This window comes from Rhincodon typus, chromosome 2 (assembly GCF_021869965.1).
Source record: "Rhincodon typus isolate 14 chromosome 2, sRhiTyp1.1, whole genome shotgun sequence".
Classification (NCBI taxonomy): Eukaryota; Metazoa; Chordata; class Chondrichthyes; order Orectolobiformes; family Rhincodontidae; genus Rhincodon; species Rhincodon typus.
In genome coordinates, this window is record NC_063333.1 from 141708754 (window position 1) to 141731371 (window position 22618).

The window sequence follows — 22618 nt, forward strand, 5'->3', positions numbered from 1 at the left end:
CCTACCTACACTCACCTTTCCTGGCCCCATCCCCGCCTCTTCGACCTGTTTGTTTCTTCTCCACCTATCCTCTCCTCCATCCCTCTTCTATCCGCCTCCCACTCTCTCCCTATTTATTTCAAAACCCCCTTCCCCTCCCCCTTTTCTGATGAAGGGTCTAGGCCCGAAACGTCAGCCTCTCTGCTCCTATGATGCTGCTTGGCCTGCTGTGTTCATCCAGCCTTGCACCTTGTTGTCTCGGATTCTCCAGCATCTGCAGTTCCTACTATCTCTTAAAGAAGGGCAGGTCTGGGTGTTAAATATTTCTGATTACAAGGTGTTCAGAAAAGGTAAGAAACAAAACGAAAGGAGAAGTGGCGTTTTGTTAAGGAGAGCTTTGCAGTACTGGAGAAAAAGAATGTTTCAGAGAGTTTGATTCAGCTATAGCTAAAGAATAAGAAGAATGTGATTGCATTGTTTGGTATAATCTATAGACTCCTAACTAGTGGAAAAGATGTAGAGGAATAAAATCTGCAAGGAAATTAGAGAGGTCTGAACATCACAGAGTAGTTATAATTGGCAACTTTTAATAACACATATAGAGACTGGTACTGTAAGGAACAGGTGTTCCTACATTGTGTCCACCACAGGCAGCTTTACCTAGAGCTTTCTAAGCAGCAGTATCTCAAATTCCCTCCCTAATCCTCTCTATTTTCCTACCTCTTTCTTTACCACCCAACTAAAGCCTACCTCTTCAGGCAAGCTTTTAATCAGCTGTCCTAATATCTTCTTGTTCAACCGCATCAATTGTTCTTCATTCTTATATGGAATGTGGATGTTGTTGGCAAGACCAGTATTGTTGCCCACCCCTAAGTGCCCTTGAACTGAATGGCTTGATAGGCCATTTTAGAGGGCATTAAGAGTCACCTACATTACTGTTAGCCTGGAATCACGTGTAGGCCAGGCTAGATACAAAACACTGGAGACATTTCCTCCTGTTAAACATATTGTATAAATGCAAGATATTCTTGTTGCCCATTTTTCTTTGTGATTTTTTTCTGTCACTCACCATGATTTTTCTGAAAGTCCAGACTGATTCATTCTTCCCAGGGGTCTGCCAGTGCAGCTGTTCTGCAATCAGATGAGTCATTGCTATGCAAAAGTAAGCAGCTTGGATCCATTCTCCACTTCTGTTCTCTAAGTGTGACTATGGAAAAACTCTCCCAACCCTGATCTCCACTCTATAGTTTTCCCCAGTAATCAGGAATTATCCACATGGGAAATTGTAAACTCGATCTATGTCCTCTGCTTTTGCACTGAACGTTGATGAGTCTTGGAGCATGCCTTTGGCTAACAGGCTCCACATTTTTTTAATTTTGGCAATAGATGTTCACTGAGACAAATCCATTGCATATCCTAAAACTACAAAGGTTTAATACTGCAAACTTAATTTTTAAAAAAAAGTCTTTCAAACCAAACATTTAGATGTATTTCTGCCTTCTTTCTTAATAACATAATGGCTTTGAATTTGCAGTATTGGTATGTTTTAGAGCCAAGTGATGAATGGGGATTTTATTTGTGCTCAAATCAAAATATTCAGTTGCATTCACCTTGGCGTTTTAGTTCTTTTGCATTGATTCCTTCAGATTTAGATGAATCCAGGAAACTCTTGGTGGTTGGAGTTGCAAGCTGTGTAACAGTATAATTTACAAGGAAGGAGATAAATAAAAGGAAATGTTGGAACAAGGCATACAAATGTTAAAAGACTTTGACAAGATCCAGAAGCCTATTAGTGACCTTTGTTGAATTTGAAGAAAGAAGGAATGAAGAATTGGTGGGCAAAAAATAAATGGAAAGGAAATTTGTGGTACAAGGATGACACTCCATCCAGCCAAGTTGCCAAGCAATTGAGCATACATCTCTTGTTTAGTTGTTGATGAGTGTACTTGCACAGTATGAGTTAATGGCAAGGCAAGTTGCTGCTCTATAGCATTCCCCTCAATTGATCAGCATTGCAGCTTGACACCAAGCAGTTGCAGCTAAGTTTCAGGCCATAGTAAGCAGTTACTATCACCAGCAGTGCTAGCCTTATGTGACATTTCTTGAAGCTCTGTGTTGAGCTCTGTATTGAACGAAACCTTGTGAAGATAATTCTCTCTATGGTCATTGCCTAGTGGGGGGTTTACCATTGACCAGAAACTCAACTGGACTCACCATATAAATACAGTGGCTTACAAGAGCAGGTCAGAGGCTAGGAATACTGCAGCAAGTAACTCACCTCCTGTCTCCCCAAAGCCTGTCCACCACCTACAAGGTACAAGTAGTGGATCACACACCTGACTCTACACTTGACTGGATGAGTGCTCCAATATCACTCAAGAAGCTTGGCACCATCCAAGACAAAGCAGCCTGCTTGATTGGCATCAGATCCACACCCTCTGCCACTGAGTCAGTAGCAGCATGTGTGCTATCTACAAGGTGAATTGCAGAAATTCATCAAAGATCCTTAGACATCACCTTGTAAACCCATGACCACTTTCATCTAGAAGGACAAGGACAGTGGATACATGGGAACACCAGCACCTACAAGTTCCCCTCCAAACCACTCACCATCCTGAAACTTCCTCTCTAAGTGTATTGTGGATCTACCTGTAGCACATGAACCACAGCAGTTCAAGAAGGCAGCTCACCACCACCACCTCAAAGACAACTAGGTACGGTCAATAAATGCTGGCCTGCCAGTGACGGTCACATCCCGCTAGTGAATTATGTAAAAAAAAAATTGACTTCTGCACATAAAATTGGTGGCATCTTGGTTAATGTATGGTGTTGTTGATGATCCTGGCATGTAGTACTAAAGCACTCTGCATTCCATTACTGCTGAGCCATTATTCTATAAGTATTACAGTATGGTTTTTGTTTTCAGACTCTTGAGGTTGCGTTTATATGCTTTTTCTCCTGTTTCACACAATTACTTGTTTATTTGATTCACAGGACCAGCAGAACAATATACTAGGCACTGTCATGCAAAACGTGGTATTACTTCTCAACAACCTAGTTGCCTATAAAGGAGCTAACATGGAAATGCTTTATGAGCAAGGTATGCAACTTTTTAAAAAATATTACAGAACACATGTGACATTAACTTGAAACTTCTTATTGAATTCCACAAGTTCAGACTTAATTATTGTGTTCGAAACCATTATCTTTGGAAATGGAATTATTGTATTCAGGTTTGTTTCATTTTAAAGTCCAAATGTTCTCAGTAATTATATGTTGGATAAATGATAAATGGATTGTGTCAATAGTAATTATTGTACTTTTATGGCCCTTCAATATTCTAAAGTTGTAATTGTTTCACTTGTGAATGCAATTGTCATTCGTCTTGTAATCACTACATCCTGTGCGTTAATCAATTACCTTTAACATTCAAAGTGGGATGTTAAAAACAATTTGTTATCCATATTTATTAATCTGTACATTTATAGGAGATAAGTATACTGATTCCATTAATCTCTGTGTTGGTTTGAAATAAAATTTGTGCACAATTACATTTATGTTTGTAAAATAGAGCAAGCAGTAAAATGTACTTAGAGTCATAGCAATATATAACATGGAAACAGATCCTTCAGTCCAACTCGTCCATGCCGACCAGATATCCTAAATAAATCTAGTCCCATTTGCCAGCATTTAGCCAAATCCCTCAAAACCCTTCCTATTCATATACCCATCCAGACCCTTTTAAATGTTGTAATTTTACTAGCCTCCACCACTTCTGGTAGCTCATTCCATACATGCATCACCCTCTGCATGAAAAAGTTGCCCCTTAGGTCCCTTTTAAATCTTATCCCTCTCACCTTAAACCAAAGACCTCTAGTTTTTGACTCACAACGCTGGGGAAAAGACCTTGTCTATTTACCCTATCCATGCCCCTCATGATTTTATAAACTTCTGTTAGGTCATCCCTCAGCTTCTAACACTCCAGCAAAAATAGTCCCAGTCAATTCAGCCTCACCCTATAACTTAACCCCTCCAACCCTGGCAACATCCTTGTAAATCTTTTCTGAACAACATCCTTCTTATAGCAGGGAAACCAGAATTGCATATAGTATTCCAATAGTGGCCTAACCAATGTCCTGTACAGCTGCAACATGACATCCCAACTCCTATACTCTGTGCATGGACTGACAAGGGCAAGTATACCAAACTCAATGATATAGTTATCCAAATCAACATAACTTAAACTTAACTTCAGTTTAAAATAAAATTATGTTTTCTATTATTTTCTACTGCATTGTTAAAAAATGACAAGCACGACAAGAATGTGCACAAACTGCCGAATTGAAATATAGACTAGGATCTAAAATTAGAGCAGGGTATAACACTGAGACAAGGGTTGTGTTGAGGATAGGAAACATCTGTTGTGGACTACTGGAGAAGGGGAAATTTTCAGAGAGGAAAATGTCAGAAGTGAACCCTGCAGGAGGATTGGGAATGGATTTAATGGCGCATGTAAATCCGGAAGTTAGTTAAACAAAAGAACAAAGAACAGGAACAGGCCCTCACCCAACAATCCTGTGCTGACACATGACGCCTTTCCAAATTAAAGTCCTTTATCTTCTCTGCAGTCCATAACCCTGTATTCCCTGCCAATTCATCTATGTGTCAAGTTGCCTGTTAAACAATGCTGTTGTTTCTGCTTCTGCCACCTCCTCTGGCAGTGCATTCCAGGCACCAGCAAGGTAGACATATGTATACAAACATACATACAACAAACAAGAATAGGCCATTTGGCCCTTTAAGCCTGCTCTGCCATTCAATAAGATCTTGGTTGATCTTATTTTAATCTCAACTCTACATTTATGTATATCTTTAATAATCCTTCATTCTCTTGATAATCAAGAATCTAACCTCACTCCTAGTGAAACATTTCAGAAATGTCACAATGTGAAGAAGTGACAGCGTAGCTCCATGTCTGCTTTCTAAACCCCATCCTGGTTAACCTGGCCCCTTGATCTAACAGGAAGTTCAATCTCCCCTTTGACTAGCTTTGGAAGGCAGCAATTGAAGTGAAATGCAAAATTCTGCCGGTTGGCCTTGAGAAGGTGCTAGTGAGCCACCTTCTTTTGAAGTACTGCAGTTCATGCGACAAAGATTCTTACACTGTGCTGTTGGAAAGGAAGTTCCAAGATTTGAAGATAGTAAATATGAAGGAAGAGCCATACATGACCAAATCAGTGTCATGTGTAACTTGTTGTAAAGGGATCTTCAGCGACATGCCGCATTGCATCCTGCTTCTATGGTATGTCAGTAATTAAGTGAGTGGATATTTAAGCTGGTAAAAGAGATCCTGATCAAAATAAGCTAATGTTGAGCTTCTTGAGTGTTGTTGCAACTGTACCCATTTCATTGTTCTCCTGAGTTTTGCCTTACAATTAGTTAAAAGACTTTGGGAAGTCATAGATGTGAGCAAGACACTGTGGAATACCTAGTCTGTGGTCTGCACTACCCAACCATGGCATTTATATGGCTGCCCAACTGTGATTCTGATCCCACTAGGATGCTGATGATGAGGAATTTCTCCTCAGTGAATCCATTTAAAATAAGTGGAATTGCTTAAAGATTGAGTGCTTAGATTTACTAACACCTTAGAACTTTGACCAGGATTTCCCTCCCATCTGATTCCTTTGTGACTAAGAGTAGTGGCACAGGTCCCAAGCAGATTCACCATCTGGTCAGCCCAGTTACTGCTACTTCCCAGGTTGCCAAATAGAAAGTCAGGCAGCATCCATGGGGAGAAAGCAAGCTAACGTTTCAAGTCCAGATGACTGTTCATCAGCTCTGACTCTTTCTCTCCATGGATGCTGCCTGACCCGCTGTGATCTCCAGCACTTCTTTGTTTTCAGTACAGATTCCAGCATCTGCAGTAATTTGCTCTTGCCAAATAGAAAGTATTGGTAGGCTTGAGGAAATAGCAGCAAATGTCTCCAATATAGATTGAGAGAGAGGAGGCAGAAAATTTGTATCAACTTCCTCTCCATTCAGTCATCTGAGAGGCTTTCTCATGAAAAGGCCCACACTGGGGCCATCCTTTCACTTTCTGGTACATATCCACACCTTTTGAGTTCCCTTTCTAGCTTTAGCACCTTTGCACTCCCGGACCCTTTTGAGAGCAGGTAGCTGAGCAAGAGTTCAGTAAGATCACCTGAGGGTTGAATGTAGCTGTTAATTTGTAAGCTGAATGTGAATACATAACTGTCAGTGAAAGTAAGTGGTAACTGGGGAGTAGCACACATGGGATTGCTTTTCTTCAGCACTGCCAACGAAAAACTTGCAATTCATTTCCAAGCCTGCAAATTCTTGTAATTCTTTGAATTTCCAACCACCCTGGAAATGTAAACATGCAGTTTTCTGCATATTTAATTTTCTTGTATGAATAGTAAGCATTTATAAAGCAATGAAAATTGCTTGACCCTGGAATGAATCAAGCATGTTGGCAAAACTGAGATAAGAAGGAATCAGTATAATACTTTAACATTCTGAATTATGATGTCTTTGTGCATTGGATATTTCTGATTTTTCTGCTGTTACAAAAAGACTGTTATCCCTTCAAGTTATGTAACAGGAAAAAGAAATTGTGTGAGAGAAATACTGTCTCTTATAAATGTGGAAACATTACTTTGTAGAGGTGATGTTGAATCTTGTGTTTAATCCCGGTTGCATTTATTGCCCATCACTAATTGGCCACGAGAAGGTTGTGGTAGATGCCATCTTAAAGTGTTGCAATTCATATGATCCACCCACAATGCTACTAGGAAGGGAATTCCTGGATCTTGACCCAATGACACTGAATGAATGGTGATATAATTCCAAATCAAGATGGTGTTTGACTTGGAAGAGGATTTGTAAACAAGCTTTAATTACTTCTGGACTATGTACCAGTTATGGTGAACAAATCTGACTCTGTTTCCAAAAGGTCAGACTTTTCCACATTAAGTTAGCATGATGAATAAGTTTCTCAGTTCCTCTTTTCCAATCCATTCTGCACTCTGTACCCTCAACTAAGGAAACAATAAAATGGACAGAATCTTCCCGCTGCTGAACAATTGAGCATTGACGAGAAACTTGGAAGAATCGCATGAAATTGCTAAAAAGGGAATTGCCAATGTTGAGAGCAAAAGGTCCCATTTATCATCCATGTTGAATAGTGAGACAAGATTCTTGCTAGTGAGCAACAGGAGGCCTTTTTGCATGTATTAGCATCCCCATTATAATGTTATCTTGTCTCATTAATGTGCAGTTTCCCATTCTACCACCAATCAGATAGAAAGTAGATAGCAACAATTTCCAACATGCATGTCAGAGCAATAACTTGGTGACTTCAGCTCACTGCATGCTCCTTCAGCAGTCTATCTGGACACCAGGGTGCACTCCACAGGGCTGATGACACAATTCACCATGACCTCCATGTTCCAGTTGGCAAAACTGGGGTCAATTTCACTCAGTCTGACTTACCTGGGGCAATTGACTAGGAAACATATGTGGCAGCTGCAGACTGCCAGCACTTGACCAGGTGCATGGCTGAGCCTTAAAGATGGAGCCAGTGACAGGAGTGGAAAATATGATGAGTGAGGCACTGTAGAGGTGTGACATGTCGGCAATGCGCTTACACATGGGGAGATAGCATGAGAAAACACAGTAGGGTTCACAGATAGAAATCCTCCATGAAACTCACCAAAATTGACACTTAGCCGATTTCAGGTAAAATTCAGCCCAAGTATCAGTATTTTTTAACTTTTAAACGCAGCATATCCTTTAATGTCAGAAGGTCGGATCAGTAACTCTGTTGGTAGCACTCTCAGAAAGTTCTGGGTTCATATCCCACTCTGGAGACTTGTGCATATAATTGTGGCTGAAAGGTCAATGTAGTACTAAGGGAGCACTGCACTGCTTGGGTTGCCATCTTTCAGGTGAAACTTTAAATCCAGAGCCCCAACTATCGTGACAAGTGTTTGTGAAGGACTCCATGACATTATTTCAAAGAACAGGGGAGTTCTCCCTAATGTCTTGATCCAAACTTAACCCTTAACCAATTTCATCAAAGCAAAGTATCTGGTCATTATCACATTGGTGTTTGCATGACCTTCCTGTGAACAAATTATTTGGTGTGTTTGCTACATTTTAAGAGTGACTAGACTTTAATTTGTAAACAAAGCTTTTCACTGTACTTCAAAGCACGTGACAATAAATCAATCAATAGAATTGGAAAGGAGCGTTCTGCTGACAGTCACCCCCCTCTTCAAACCCTGTCCTCCGATCTCTGAGCTTCACCCCTCCCCTAACCCTTGTCTGTGACCCCCTTGCCATGACCCAATCTCGCGCTAATCCTTTTCAAGGGCACCCATGATAAAACCTGGTGAAGACCCAACCATATTATCAACAACAGCCACCACTCTCAGTGATGCACTAATACTAGAGAGCTACCGGCTCACATCTCTAGGGTTGGTATTTCCTTGGATGGTGCCCAGTGAATGCAGTGCAGCAATAAAATGGCCCCCATTTAGTCGGGAGCCTCGGCAGCACGGTTCCTACTGCCAATTAGGGACAGTTTTCTTGGAACTACTGGAGATCAGGTAGGAGGGAGGGGGCTTGGTGTTACCAGTTTTGTAGTGGGCATCAGGCCACCTTCATTAAATTCAAATCCACCACCTCAGTATCAGTTATACTGTGATTTTTTCTACAGTACAGGTTTTATAGACTTGGTTCACCTGCACACCTGCTAATGTGGTATACTGCATCCGCTGTTCCCGTTGTGGCCTCCTCTACATCGGGGAAACCAAGCGGAGGCTTGGGGACCGTTTTGCAGAACACCTACGCTCGGTTCGCACTAAACAACTGCATCTCCCAGTCGCGAACAATTTCAACTCCCCCTCCCATTCCTCAGACAACATGTCCATCCTGGGCTCCTGCAGTGCCACAACGATGCTACCCGAAGGTTGCAGGAACAGCAATTCATATTCCGCTTGGGAACCCTGCAGCCCAATGGTATCAAGCTTCAAAATCTCCCCTCCCCCTACCGCATCCCAAAACCAGCCCAGCTCGTCCCCGCCTCCCTAACCTGTCCTTCCTCCCACCTATCCCCTCCTCCCACCTCAAGCCCCACCCCCTACTAACCTCATCCCACCCCCTTGACCTGTCCGTCCTCCCTGGACTGACCTATCTCCTCCCTACCTCCCCACCTACACCCACCTTTACTGGCTCCATCCCCGCCTCTTTGACCTGTCTGTCTCCTGTCCACCTATCTTCTCCTCTATCCATCTTCTGTCCGCCTCCCCCCCTCTCCCTATTTATTTCAGAACCCCCTTCCCCTCCCCCATTTCTGAAGAAGGGTCTAGGCCCGAAATGCCAGCCTTCCTGCTCCTCTGATGCAGCTTGGCCTGCTGTGTTCGTCCAGCTCTACACCTTGTATACCCCTTTATAGACTTGGTGTTGTGCTTTCTTTCGAAGGATAGTGAAATGTGAGTTCCTCTTTTAGGCCAGTGTCCTAGAGGGCTGGCAGTAGAGTAGTATTTATTGTTATGATGTGAAGGTGCTGGTGTTGGGCTGAGGTGGATGAGGTCAAAAATCACACGACACCAGGTTATAGTCCAACAGGTTTATTTGAAGACATTTATTGTTATTAAGGTCCTGTTTTCTGAATCTCCCCCTGACCCGTGGTGACCCTCAGTTTAAACTCACCACCAATCATCTATCTCTAATGAGAGAGGGGGGCCCTATGGTCCCTTTTTTTTACTGTCGTTTAGCAAGCTGAGTTCACTCTTCTGACCAAACAGAGCAGTGTGGATGTGAAATATACAGTGACAGAAAATAAAGAACAGGTTTGAAATATTCACCAGTGTGTGGGGATCAGGAGGAAAGTGGAGCTGGATCAAAGATCAGTCATAGACTAGTTGAATGAACAAGCAGGTTAAGTAACCATGAACCCTACCCGTTTGATTTCTCATGCACTTATGACCTATGTTTTTATTAAGCATTAGAAAGATTAATAAAATAAACATAGCATAGGTTTTAATTCATGATGTGGAAACAAATTACAAAACATCATCCTCTCTTTAGCTTCATTTTGATGTTGATTTTTTTTGTTGTTTAATACCAGATAATTTTCTTATTATGCAAACTTGTCAGACTTATCTCTCTTGTGTAATTGCATTCACTGTAACCTGAAACCAATGTCCAGGCTACATTTTCAAGAGTTGGTGCGACACTGTGAAACGGCTCAAGCAAGTAGGAGCCATTTCTTTACAGCCTAGCTGTGCGGCCACTCTTTGAAGATAACAGTTTGCTGTTACTTTACTCGTTTCTCTCTGTACTGCAGCTCTGACAATAGGCCCTTTGTGAGCTGATTCTGAAAATACATAACAACAAGTGGTACATTCCTGTCTGAATATTAATATGCTGTTGCACTAAAATTTTATATTGGGAAGCTAGAGTAGTTCTGTCCGATAGGCTGTTGTGTAAGGCAATGAACTATTATATCACTTACTGTTCAATTTTAACACTTTGAAGATTCCAAGCAATTTTTTTACATATTCAACAGTGTTTCCTGTTTTGAACAAATGATTCCACTATGCATTGCTAGGGATACATCCATCCCTACCCATGCAACATAGACCATAACAATCTACAATGCAGAAACAGGTCACTCAACCCAACTGCTCTATACCTAAAGTAAAGATGGACCATATGGCCGCTCTCTCATTTAAGAGAGTTGGTTTAACCTGAGACGTTACTATGCCTCAGGCAAGGGGAGGAGGTGAGAAGAAGAGTCCTTAATAGTAACCTCAGCCGATGCAGGAATTAAACCCATGCTGTCGGCATCAGTCTGCATTACGAACCAGCCATCCAGCCAACTGAGCTAACCAACTCCCTTTCTATACCAATATTCCACTGGAGTTCTCTTCCTTCTCTAATTTCTTCTCCCAACCCTCTCTCTATTCCCAGCTCCCTCGTTTTTGTACCAAGCTTCCCCTTAAATGTAGCAGAGTTATCTGTTTTGACCATTCCTGTTAGCACTGAGTTTTAAGTACTCTATTGTGTAAAGAAATTTCTGAGTATTTTTACTTGATCTATTAACAGCTATCTTATATTTATGCCCTACTGCAGCAGAAGAAGGGTTAATTAAATGAGGTGGTGGATGGTTGCCAATGCTTTTGGAACCATATAGAACCATATCAATGCCTTGTTTTGAGAGGACATAAAAAAGTTGAGAATGGGAAGCAATAAAAGAAATAAAGAATGTACTGTCCAGTATATATTATCTTGCAAAAACAAGAATCCCATTGTCATTTAACTCATTAACTGCACATGGTATTATGAGCTCACGAGCTACTGTTCATCTCACATGCAGTATGCACAGCTGCAATGAAGATGCAATCTGGAGTCTTCTGAGAACCAGAAAAATTCCCTTGGAATGAAGCCAACACCAGGTTTTTAGCAGGGAATGAATCCATTTGTGATTTTTTTTGTAGCTGTTTTCTTGATGTTCAGATTGTATTGCATTTACTGACCAGTTAGCTGACCATTGAGTCATTTACTGATGGATGGCAATCGATTATACATCTTTCTCTGACAGCTGTAAATTAGGCCTGTTCACCACATCCATGCTTAAAGAGGTTTTAGGGTAAATCTATTCTGTCAGGTGTCCAGGAGGGAAAGAGGTAGGGATATCAATCAGGTCCTCTGATTTCTGTTGTGCTGAATACTCCTGCTCAATAGTTTGATTCTGCAGATTTGTTCACCCTGCTAATTAATATACAAAATAATAGATGCCTTGCCAAAGGTAGGATGGTAAAGGATGAGTCATAGAATCATAGAGTCCTACAGCATGGAGACAGGCCCTTTGGCCCAAACGAGTCCATGCCGACCAAAATGTCTATCCACGCTAACCCCATTTCCCTGCATTTGGCCCATATTCTTCTCAACCTTTCCTATCCATGTATTTGTCCAAATGCTTTTTAAATGTTGTTAATGTACCCGCCTCAACCACTTCTACTGGCAACTCATTCCATATGCGTACCACTCTCTGTGTAAAAAAAGTTGTCCCTCACATTCCCATGTATTCTTTCCCCTCTTAACTTAAACTGATGCCCTGTAGTCCTTGATTCCCCAACCCTGGGAAAAAGACTGAGATGTTGCGAGCCGTGAGAATAATTTATACAACCAGCTGAAAGCAGCAATTATGATGCTGAGTGTAAAATTCCATCCTTGGAGTTTACTTTCAGCAGAAAGATTGGACTTTGTAAGTGTACTGCAGCCATAGTCTAAGCATTTCGCCTTTGTGGTTAACAAGTGAGGCAGTCTCTGCTCACTCTTGTTTCTTGTCTGCTTATTGCCATATGCTGTACATGAGATTATTGATTTATTTTAAGTCTTGCTGTACTCTTGATTTGGATAATGATGTCACTTGAAATCTTTACGTAAAGTGCGCAAGATTGGGAATTCAGGCACAAAATTAATTAATGAGCATTGTGCAAATAATTAAATCTCGAAATTTGTCAGATGGAGCACCTGAATTAGGGAGAACAGTATTGCTTGTGGAAAATAGAGAAGCAAGAAGTAGAAACAGTACAGCTAGTTGTTTCCATGGTTTGAAGTTGCTATTTCTACTCATCCATTTTATTTTGTACGCACATACTTCTTGTTAAGAGGATTTACCTCTTGTTGCCACATTGTTATGTTACCTTTTAGGTTAACATTTGACATTGTAACTTTTTTGCAAAATCATTCATAATTGCTCTACACAAACAGTAGTGTTGCAAATCATTTAAAACTGTTTTGCGAGAAACTTTATCTAGCACTTTTTCTTAACGCAGTTGGCATATTTACACTGTCCCTGTTTGCTTCAGGCGGCTGTCAGTAAAGAATCAGGAAAATGGCCATAGCAGCAACATTTCATTTTATTTTTGTGGGTGTTGCTGAAATCCAGCATTTGTTGCCCATCCTTCTTTGCCCTTGAGAACATGGTGGTGCTGAGCTACCTCCTTGAGTTGCTGTAGTCCATGTGGTTGAGTAGGGTCCAGAAGAGATTTACCAGCATGTTGCCAGTTTGAGTTATAAAGAAAGGCTGGATAGGCTGGTTCTTTTTTTCACTGGAGCGTAGGAGGTTGAGAGGCGACCTTATAAAATAATGAGGAGTATAGATAAAGTTAACGGTAGATGTCTTTTCCTTAGGATGGTGGATTTCAAGACTAGGCACATTTTAGTGTGAGAAGAGAAAGATTTAAAAAAGACATGAGGGTCAAATTTTTTACACAGGGGGTGGTTTGTGTATGGAACGAACTTGCAGAGAAAGTGGTGGATGTGGGTACAATTACAACGCTTAGAAGACATTTGGAAAAGTACATGAATAGGAAAGGTTTGGAGGGATATGAACCAGGAGCAGGCAGGTGGGACTGATTTGGTTTAGGATTGTGGTTGGCATGAACTGGTTGGACAGAAGGGTCTGTTTCCGTGCTATATGACTCTATGATACACCACTGGTGTTGTATCACTGGTGACATCAATTTGTAGAACGGGCTTGTGTTTATCAGCATGCTGACTTACCATGAGCATTGATACTGAAAAACTGATGTTGAATTTTTCTTTATAGAAAATGGAGCGAAGCGATGAAATATAAACTTGCTTCAGCTATTGAAACAAAACTGTAGAAACCTGCCCCAACTTACACACATTAGAGGCAAAATGATCAAGAAGATACAGTTGGACAGCATTGTTTAAAATTTTCAATACTTCTGGATGAAGAAACATCTCCATAGGGTGATTGGTTGGGGCAGGGTTAGTACTGACAGGGGCCGCTTAAACTGCAGCTTTTTGGAAACATTGGTGTTGATGTGTTCCCAACTTTCATAGTGGCTATGAAGACTTTACTGGCTACTTTTGGGTGTACTGTGTTTTCTTACCTTGCAGAACAGTTCTACAATTGCTTCCTTTGATTGATATTGGCTTTTGACAGTGCAGGACACAGTAATTAATATTTTTACTTTAGAAAGAAAAACATTATTTTGAAAGAAGAAGTATAGTGCGCCAAATATATCTGAAGGTTTGGGGACTTCCCAATCTCAAAATATTGTTTTTCCAAAAAAGGCAGTGCTGACATGATTGTTTATGGTGAGAAAAATGTGTTCTAAACTGTTTAGAAGCAATTTGATGTGCTGAGTTCCACATGAGCAGCTCAGCTATTTAGAGGAAGAATGTTCATTTATAGAAGACATTGTCACATTCTTCACAAACATTCCAAAACACTTGTGCTGTGAAATCACTATGGTTATGTTGATAAGCAGCAACCATTTTGTAAACAGCAAAGTTCTGCAGACAGTAACGATATAGCTGATCAGCTAATCTACAGGAGCACTGGTTGATGGAGGGAGGTTGGACTCTTTGCTGCTTTCCTTGGAACAGTGGCAATGGAATCTTCAGAGATCCCAGGAAACATTGGAATGGGCAGTTACACAGCACTATCGACAACAAAAACAAAGTTGCTGGAAAAGCTCAGCAGGTCTGGCAGCATCTGTGGAGGAGAAAACAGAGTTAACGTTTCGGGTCCGGTGACCCAACCTCAGAACTGGAAGGGTCCGCAGTTCTTTTGGTTTTTATTTAGCACTATCAACAATGTCAGCTAAGGTTATCAGTTCAAAACTACAATCTAGGGAGGATGAATCAGGGCAGGAGACCACTTCAGGTCTTGTGCTTTGGGAAGCCTGCACTGTTACGACAGACACCTGCAGTGACTTGGAGACTTTTGTTTGCAGATTGGAAGAAAAGCTGGAGAGCCAAGCTCTCATGATAGCTTGAGGAGTGCCCACACAGTATAATTTGTCCCTGGCCCTGCAGCTCTCCTAAGGATGGCTCTGGGAACTGGAATATTAGCAACTGAGATAAGACAGCAATCACTCTATCTGCGTAAACTATGTATGTGATTACTGAAATATTAACTGCTACGCGACACCTATATGCTTTTTCACCTATCCAGATGGGACAACTATGTGTTAACTGCAGTTAAGTATGAAGGGAGTAGATAACCAATGTACAGTAAGCAAACTTCTGGTTTTCTAAATTGGGATGATGTTAATTGATAACAATCTTCTAAAGCCATCTGCAACTCAGCAATTCTAATGCATTTCACATCTCGCACATTAAACAAGCTTTGAATTTCTGTTACACCAAGTATTGCAAAGTTTCATAATTTCCATGCATTTCAAAACCCTGATGCTGTGTGTGTGAACTTGACTAGATGTGAAACATGTGAGCACTTAAGAGCTGCATATTGACCAGGTACCATTTGGAATCTCAGTGCTTTGGATTTGTCCGTCGGCCATAAATGGGAAAGACTGTTACAGGAAAGAAAACAAGGATGGAAATGGTGCTGAAGAAATTCATTGAAATGGGGAGGAGGTGTGTTGTTCCTGTATTTATTGATAGAATTACCCTGCATTGCCATATTTAACAGTAGCGCTTCTCTTAGTTCACTCAGTATTCTGAGGAGTTTCAAACATTAGCAAAGGCTCCACCCTGAATCTCAATAATTTATTCAACTCTTAGAATTTAGCTTGATCTGGAAATCTAATTCTTTCACTTTAGAGAAGGTCTTAAAGATTTAGGGGACTTTTTTTTAAGAATGATGAGATTCCCCATTTTGAGGAATGTTTGTAATGCAGAGAAATAGCAAAATTCAGGTGATCATCTTGGGCATTTCCTGGCAACCAGGGATCTCAGGCAAGCTCTTTTACACTGAAATCTGCAATTTCACAGGAAGTGATTGACCTTTAGCACAAAAATCCAGTGCCTGCGCAAAACAGCATTGTTCATCACATTACACCAGCATGAATCACAGTGGTAACCTTTCTGAGTCAGTTGTTTGTACACATGCATATTTATTCAAATTGGAATCTCACTGGCGTTTTCTCAACCCTATAAAGGCAGCTAATATTGGGTGTAATCTTCCAGGCCCAGAGACGGTGAGCCTGAAAGCCCAAAGTATATGTATTTAAGCAGAACAGTGACAGAGTTCTGGTCTGCCACTTTTCCACCCCACTGCTAATTGAGGCCCTTAAATGATCATTTAACAATGACTTAAGGGCTGCGTCCTGCCTCTGGTCAACTACTTCAACAGCAGGCAGGACAAGAAACAGTAGTCTACCTGATGCTGAACTAATGTATGGGTAGGCTGCCAGCTTGGGCGTTAGAGTCACTCGAACTGCACTAATTTGTGCATGATTGAGAGACTTAACCTCGGACAGAGATTGGCTGCTGACCACCCCTTGCCCTTGTTTATGACTCCTGCTCCCTGTCTTCATATCCCACACATCAGAACATCCCTCCTCCTAGAATAGCACTTAACTTTCCCTTGAGCAATCCTTTCTGCTGTGTGTTGGGGTTCCCAACAGCAGCCAGGGACTCCGTCATGGTGTCACCCAGTTGTGGAATTGAAGGTCTCTGTTTGGCCAGAAGCTCCAAGAGGGCAGATCTTTCCAATGTGAATTTCTAATTCCAGTGGGAAGCCTTCCAGCAGCCAGTCAGTTACCTGATTGGCAAATGATCCAGCAAGCTTTCTACTTTAGTAGAAAGTTTAGCCTCCTGGGAATTCTCTCACTTTCAGATTTGGCTTGAAAATGGAAAGATATCCCAATAGTTCTTAAATTTACTAGGAAGAGAGGGCTTCTTCATCAATCCAGGAATCCTTCAGCTTTATGTCCTGTAATTATATGATTCAGGTATAGTGTTATATGTTAATCCTAGAACCAGTAGCAACAATCATTTTTATAGCATTTGATGCAAAGTGGTTATTACGACTCTTGCTGGAAGGCTCTCGCACGATGCCAAGGTATTTACAAGTGTGGAGTCAACTGAGCACTGTAAAGTTTTAACTCCATAGCATATGTGTGTTTTAGAAAAATGCCTTCCCTCCACTTGAAAAGCATGGCTCCCTGTCATATGGAGAATGCTCCACAAGAGACCATTTCCAGGCAGCAGATAAGTTTGGGAGGAGTTGGCAGAAGTTGAGGACAGAGGTAGATGATCGGGGACACTGGGATGGTGGTCAGTCAGAGAGTACCAGAGGGGAAAGCAGGTTAGCTTGGCATGTGGGCTAAAGCATTCAAACTCGTCTTGGCCCAGAAGCAATGGTGCAAAGAGACCTTACTCTCCTATGCAGCAGTCTATGTCTCCCTTAGAAGAGCATTTTGAGTTTAACTAGGAAGTGGCTGTTTCCTTAAGAACCTACAGGTCGAGAAACCTCTCTATTCTTCTCAATGCCTTTTCCATTCTGAGATTTGATGATTGACCAGTGCAAGACATATTTCTGGCTCTTCGCACAGATGAATAGTTTCAGCCCTTGATTTCATCCTTGCCCTTCATCCTCATCATTGCATTGTGTCCTTCTTTGCCTGCATTTTCATCCATTACATTTAATCTTTGCAAAGCTTAATGCCAATCTTGTCACACCTAAATAACATGACCACAATGTGACTATTACTGCAAATCTCTAATGGGGTTTTTCTTCACATGATCAACTTGATCAAATTCCACTCTTTTCATGTTTCTCATTTTCATGAAATGTTCTAAATCCCCTTTAAAATAATTTATATTCTCTGATTCAGCAGTAGATTGTTGCAGAGAGCAGCTGTCTAAAGAACATTTTCTGTCCTCACCTGAATCATAATCAGCCTTCATCACTTCTCTTTTCTCCTCTGCTGGTTCAAGGCCCTCTCAATAATCATTATTCTTATTCAGCCAATTTCCAACAAACATCAGTGGGATCATAATTCTCTTTTGAAGTCCAATTTTTACATTTGTATTTTCTTGTTGATCAAACTTCCTACTTTTTATCACCAGGTGAGAAACATAAGAACAGGAGGAGGCCATTTAGCCCTTCAAGCCTGCTTCTCCAATCAGTTAGATCATGGCTGATCATCTATATCAACAGTACTTTCTCACACTAGCTTCATATCTCTTGATTTCATTAATCTCCAGAAATATATCAAATTCTGCCTTGGACCTGCAGAATGATGGATCTTTCCCAGCATTGGGGTGGAGAACTCCAAAGATTCACCACCCTCTGAGTTAGGACATTTCTCACCATCTCAGTTTTAAATGACCTGCTTTTTATTCTGAGATTATACCCCCTTGTCCTAGACTGACCAGCCAGGGGAAATCTATCAACTTTGCATGTTTTGTTACAGTTTTGTAACTTTCAATGAGATCACCTCTCATTCTTTGAAAGTCTAGCACAATCTCCTCAATCTCTCCTCTAAGACATTTCTGCCATTATAGGATTTAGACTGGTGAACTTCAGTTGCACTCACTCTAAACAAGTACATCCTCACCTAGATAAAGAAGACCAGCTTGACTTTGTACTAGTGTGGAAAAATAACTTCTTAATGTTGTTAAGCACACTTTTGAAATTGGATAAATAGTTGAAGGAGAAAAAGTTGCAGGGTTATGTGCCAAGAAAGTTGGACTAACTAGATTCCTCTTGGCAAAAAAGCTGATGCATACTTAATGGGCTGAATGGCCCTCAGCAGTGCTATGCATGTCTATTATGTGTAACCTTTACCATTGGTTTATTGGACTGCATAGTACATCTTTAATTCTGATTCATTTTACTCCAAAGTCAACTTTTAACCATTTTTTAGTGGTTAACATTGGTGCAATCACCTTGGCATCTTTTTTTAATCTGTATTTTAACTTTAATCAGTTTTCCCTTTTCACATTTGTGAGAGTCATCCTTTTTTATTGCATTTGTTCATGGGATGTAGGCATTGCTGGCAAGACACAGTATTTATTGTCCAGCCCTAATTGTACGACTCGAAGCATTGCAGTCCATGTGGTGTATGTGCACTTGTTATTGTGTACAATCTTCAAATTATAATCTTAACAATCTTAATTACGATCTTAAAAATCCGTATTTTTAATTACAAGGCAGCAAGTACAGAAACTATCTGTTACATATTTAAAATTCTAAAGTAATTAGAGAATGTGGAAACTACAAAAAAAACCTGGTGTCCACATTGTTATATGGTAATTTTAAGAAATTGCATACCTCCCACAATATTTATGCCATAATTTTAGTGTCTCCAAGAACATGAACGAAGAACTCCATGAAGAGGACAATGTCATAACATTATTCTGAAATGGAAATTAGTAGTTCATATTTTGTTGTCCAAGCTGTATAGTAGTCATTAGAGTAAATGAACATCGGGACTTCTGATATACGAAAGAGGAACCAGTTTTAAAGCCATAGTAATTTACGGCACAGGTGAACAACATTTGGCACATCAGTTTATGCAGCCTGTATATATTTACATAGCACCTTTATGCAATAAAATGCTCCTAGCTGTTTCACAGGAAAGTTAAAAAATAACATTCGACATGAAGCCTCTTGAGGAGATATTACATGAAAGACACACGCTGTCATCATTGCTTCTCCTACCCCTTCCAATGATGCATATCAAAGGGTTTGAAACAATGTTTCAGTCTGTGTTTTATAGAACATACCAACTGCAATGTTACCTGTTGTTTCTCCCAATGTTTTCACATCCACTGTTGATCTTTGCTGCACAACTCTGTTGAACCAATGATCGCAGTGTTCAACTGTCAATTGTGATGTTTCTCAAAGCATACACAATATGAATATACAGTAAAAGTGAAAAAGTATTCACACTGCAATAATAAGGTTATTTTAAGTGTATGGTTACATTGGAATTTTCCTCTGGATGATAAAATCATTAAATTATTTTTCTGTTCAAGGAATTATAGTTTGTTACCATTGTAGGTATAATTTTAGTGTCTGAATACTTTTGGTCATTCGAATTGCCATGTGATTGGCCCAATTGTTTCACAATTATGTATTCAGTGATGCTGTGATTAGTTTGTTTTGTTATGTTGTCTCATTATAATTATTTGCATTAGATGGTGAATTGTTCATTCATTGGAGAATATTTCTAATAATGAACAGATCTGAAGTCTTCTCTAGGGAAAACAGATAATATGTTCCAAAGAAGGGCCACTGGACTCGAAATGTTAACTCTATTTTCTCTCCACACATGCTGCCAGACCTACTGAGTTTCTCCAGCAATTTCTGCTTTTGTTTGACAGGATGTTTTTGTTTGGGAAGGTAGCAGTCGTTGAAAGATCTTGTATAATACCCAAAATTTTAGGAGCACCGTTCAGTTTGTTTGTTACCATATATATTTAGGATTTACGTTGCTTCTGGTTCAGCAACAACTTAACTTTAAAATTCTCATCTTGGTTTTCCACTTCCTTTATGGCCCCACCCTTTCTGACTTCCATAATTTCCTCCAGCCCTACAATTCTCCAAAATATCTGTGCATCTGTAATTGTGGCATATTGCATATCCCTAATGTTATTGCCGTGAGAACCAGTGAAGGATTTTTGCCTAAACATTAATCTCCAATTCCAGACGCTGGAATTGTTCTAATTCCTCATTTCACTGTTAATGGCTGTACCTTTAGGCACCAAGGCCACATGCTGTGGAATTTTCACCTTGAACATCTCTCTCTTGCCTGTCCTTTGTCCTCCAAAGTGCCTCTTAAACCCAAAGCTACCAGACTGAATTGCTGGTCATCTGACCTAATATTTAATTATACAATTTTCCAGTGAACTGTGTTTGGTAACACTCCCATGAAGCTTTGTGAGACATCTTACTTTGTTAAAGTGTAATTTAAATGCAAGTTTATGTTGTTTGTTACCCACGTGCTGGGACTAAGCTCTGCCTTGAATCAAGCTCTTAAGCATACTGCCAGGTAAATTCTGTTTGGCTATCTGAGAGTTACTTAATTGAGAGCTAATTTTTCACTTTTTTTTGGTACACAGAGAGTCTGTACAGTTTTATTTAGTGGTCTTTCTGTGAGAGCAGATGCACCCTAATTAAAACAAACTGACAGGACAAAGAGATTGTACTTCTAAGTATGTGGTTGAACCACGTCTTTAGAGTAAGAAAAGAAACACTGTTTAGAAGGAGAAAAATAGGGCAAGTACTGGAACTTTTTAAAAACATAGAAATGCGCTAGAATATAGAGCAGTTCTTCATCATCTGGAATTGGAGATTAATGCTTAGGCAGAGACACTTCACTGGTCCTGATGACAGTTAATAATATAGCATAGTATACCTAATTTTTCCTTTTCTAGATGTTGGTTTATTTCCAGCAATTGTTTTTATTTCCAATGCAGTTAAATAATGTCTATTGTAAAGGGGACAACTTATATACCCAATTAAATGTCATTATACCAGCTCATTTGCAAAACTGTTAATATTTGTCATTGTAAATAATGGTAAAGAGAGGTAAGTTTCTAAATTACCAATGCCAGTTAGTGAAGTCTTGACAAAGCAAAGAGAGGGATTACATCTTTCTAGAAATAAAAGTGCAATCAAACAGTAACTTTCACATGAGGGAGATGGTGATGTGATGGTAAGGTCACTGGACCAGTACTACAGAGGCCCAGACTAATACTCCGAGGACATGGGCTGCAGTCTCATCGTAGTAGCTGGTAGAATTTAAATTCAATTAATATATCCAGAATTATAAGTTGATCTCAAAAATGATGACCATGACAGTTAACGTTGATTGTTGTTCATGAGTAACCAGTCATCCTGGATATTATAGGACTGTTCTGTAACTATGTCACAGAACACTTTTTCCCATATTTCCAGGACATCAACTTGGAGACTAATCAAATGTTTCTTCTTGTCTCTCACGTGAAAATATTTGATTTTCTGGACGTGCCTGTGGCTTCCTCTATGGCCCAGACACCAGCTCTAAATCCCAGGTCTCATTACAGGACCAGGACCAGCTTCAGCTCATTTCACTCCAACTCCCAAGACTGGTTTCACCTAATCACCCCCTCACTCTTCTAAACTCCAGTGGATACAAGCCCAGCCTGTCCAATTTATCCTCATAAGACAACCCACACATTCCAGGTATCAGTCTGGTAAACATCCTCTGGAGTGCCTCATCCCTAAACAAGGAAACTAAAACTACACATCATATTCGAGATGTGGTCTCATCAATGGCTCGTAGAACTGGAGCATATCATTCTGAAATAATTACACAGAGGCCAGTATGCAGTCACCAGGTCACCCTTTATTCACATATGCACAGTACACTGGCTGTGGCCAGCCAGCTTGGAGTCAATCCCTGAAGTGAGGAGATTCTGAATCTCTTGTCTATTTTTTTTTCTCTTTTTAATGAAATAATTGCACAGAGGGCGGTATTCCATCACCAAGTGACCCTTTATTTACATGTGCACAGTATACTGGCTGTGGCCAGCCAGCTTGGAGTCAGTCCCTGAAGTGAGGAGACTCTGAATCCCTTGTTTTTTTTTGTTAATCTCCTACTTATATCTGTCACTCAGGGCTCCCTGATTGGCCCAGTTTAACAGCCCCACTTAAGGATTCCATAGTCAATGAGATCCATCCGGTTCTAGTCACTACACATTCTTTCTTTGATGTGCAAGTAAAGGTTCATTAGCTTTCTTGATTATGGGCTGAACCTATAGAAGAACATTTTGTGAGTCATCCACTAGAACAAATAAATTCTTCTACACTTCCAGAATTCTGCACTCA

General features: G+C 40.4%; 1 protein-coding gene across 7 annotated transcripts in view; it reads left to right on the forward strand.

Annotated features, from left to right (window-relative positions):
- The window catches only part of ulk4 (unc-51 like kinase 4), a 428124-nt gene that overhangs the window by 265030 nt on the left and 140476 nt on the right, over positions 1–22618 (forward strand). For all 7 annotated transcript variants that reach the window (XR_007263863.1, XR_007263865.1, XM_048606245.1 and 4 more), the window contains one exon: positions 2974–3079. Coding sequence is in view for 5 of the 7 variants with exons in the window: in XM_048606245.1 (XP_048462202.1) it covers positions 2974–3079 (106 nt within the window). In the remaining 2 variants the exon portion in view is untranslated. The remainder of the gene's footprint in view (positions 1–2973; positions 3080–22618) is intronic.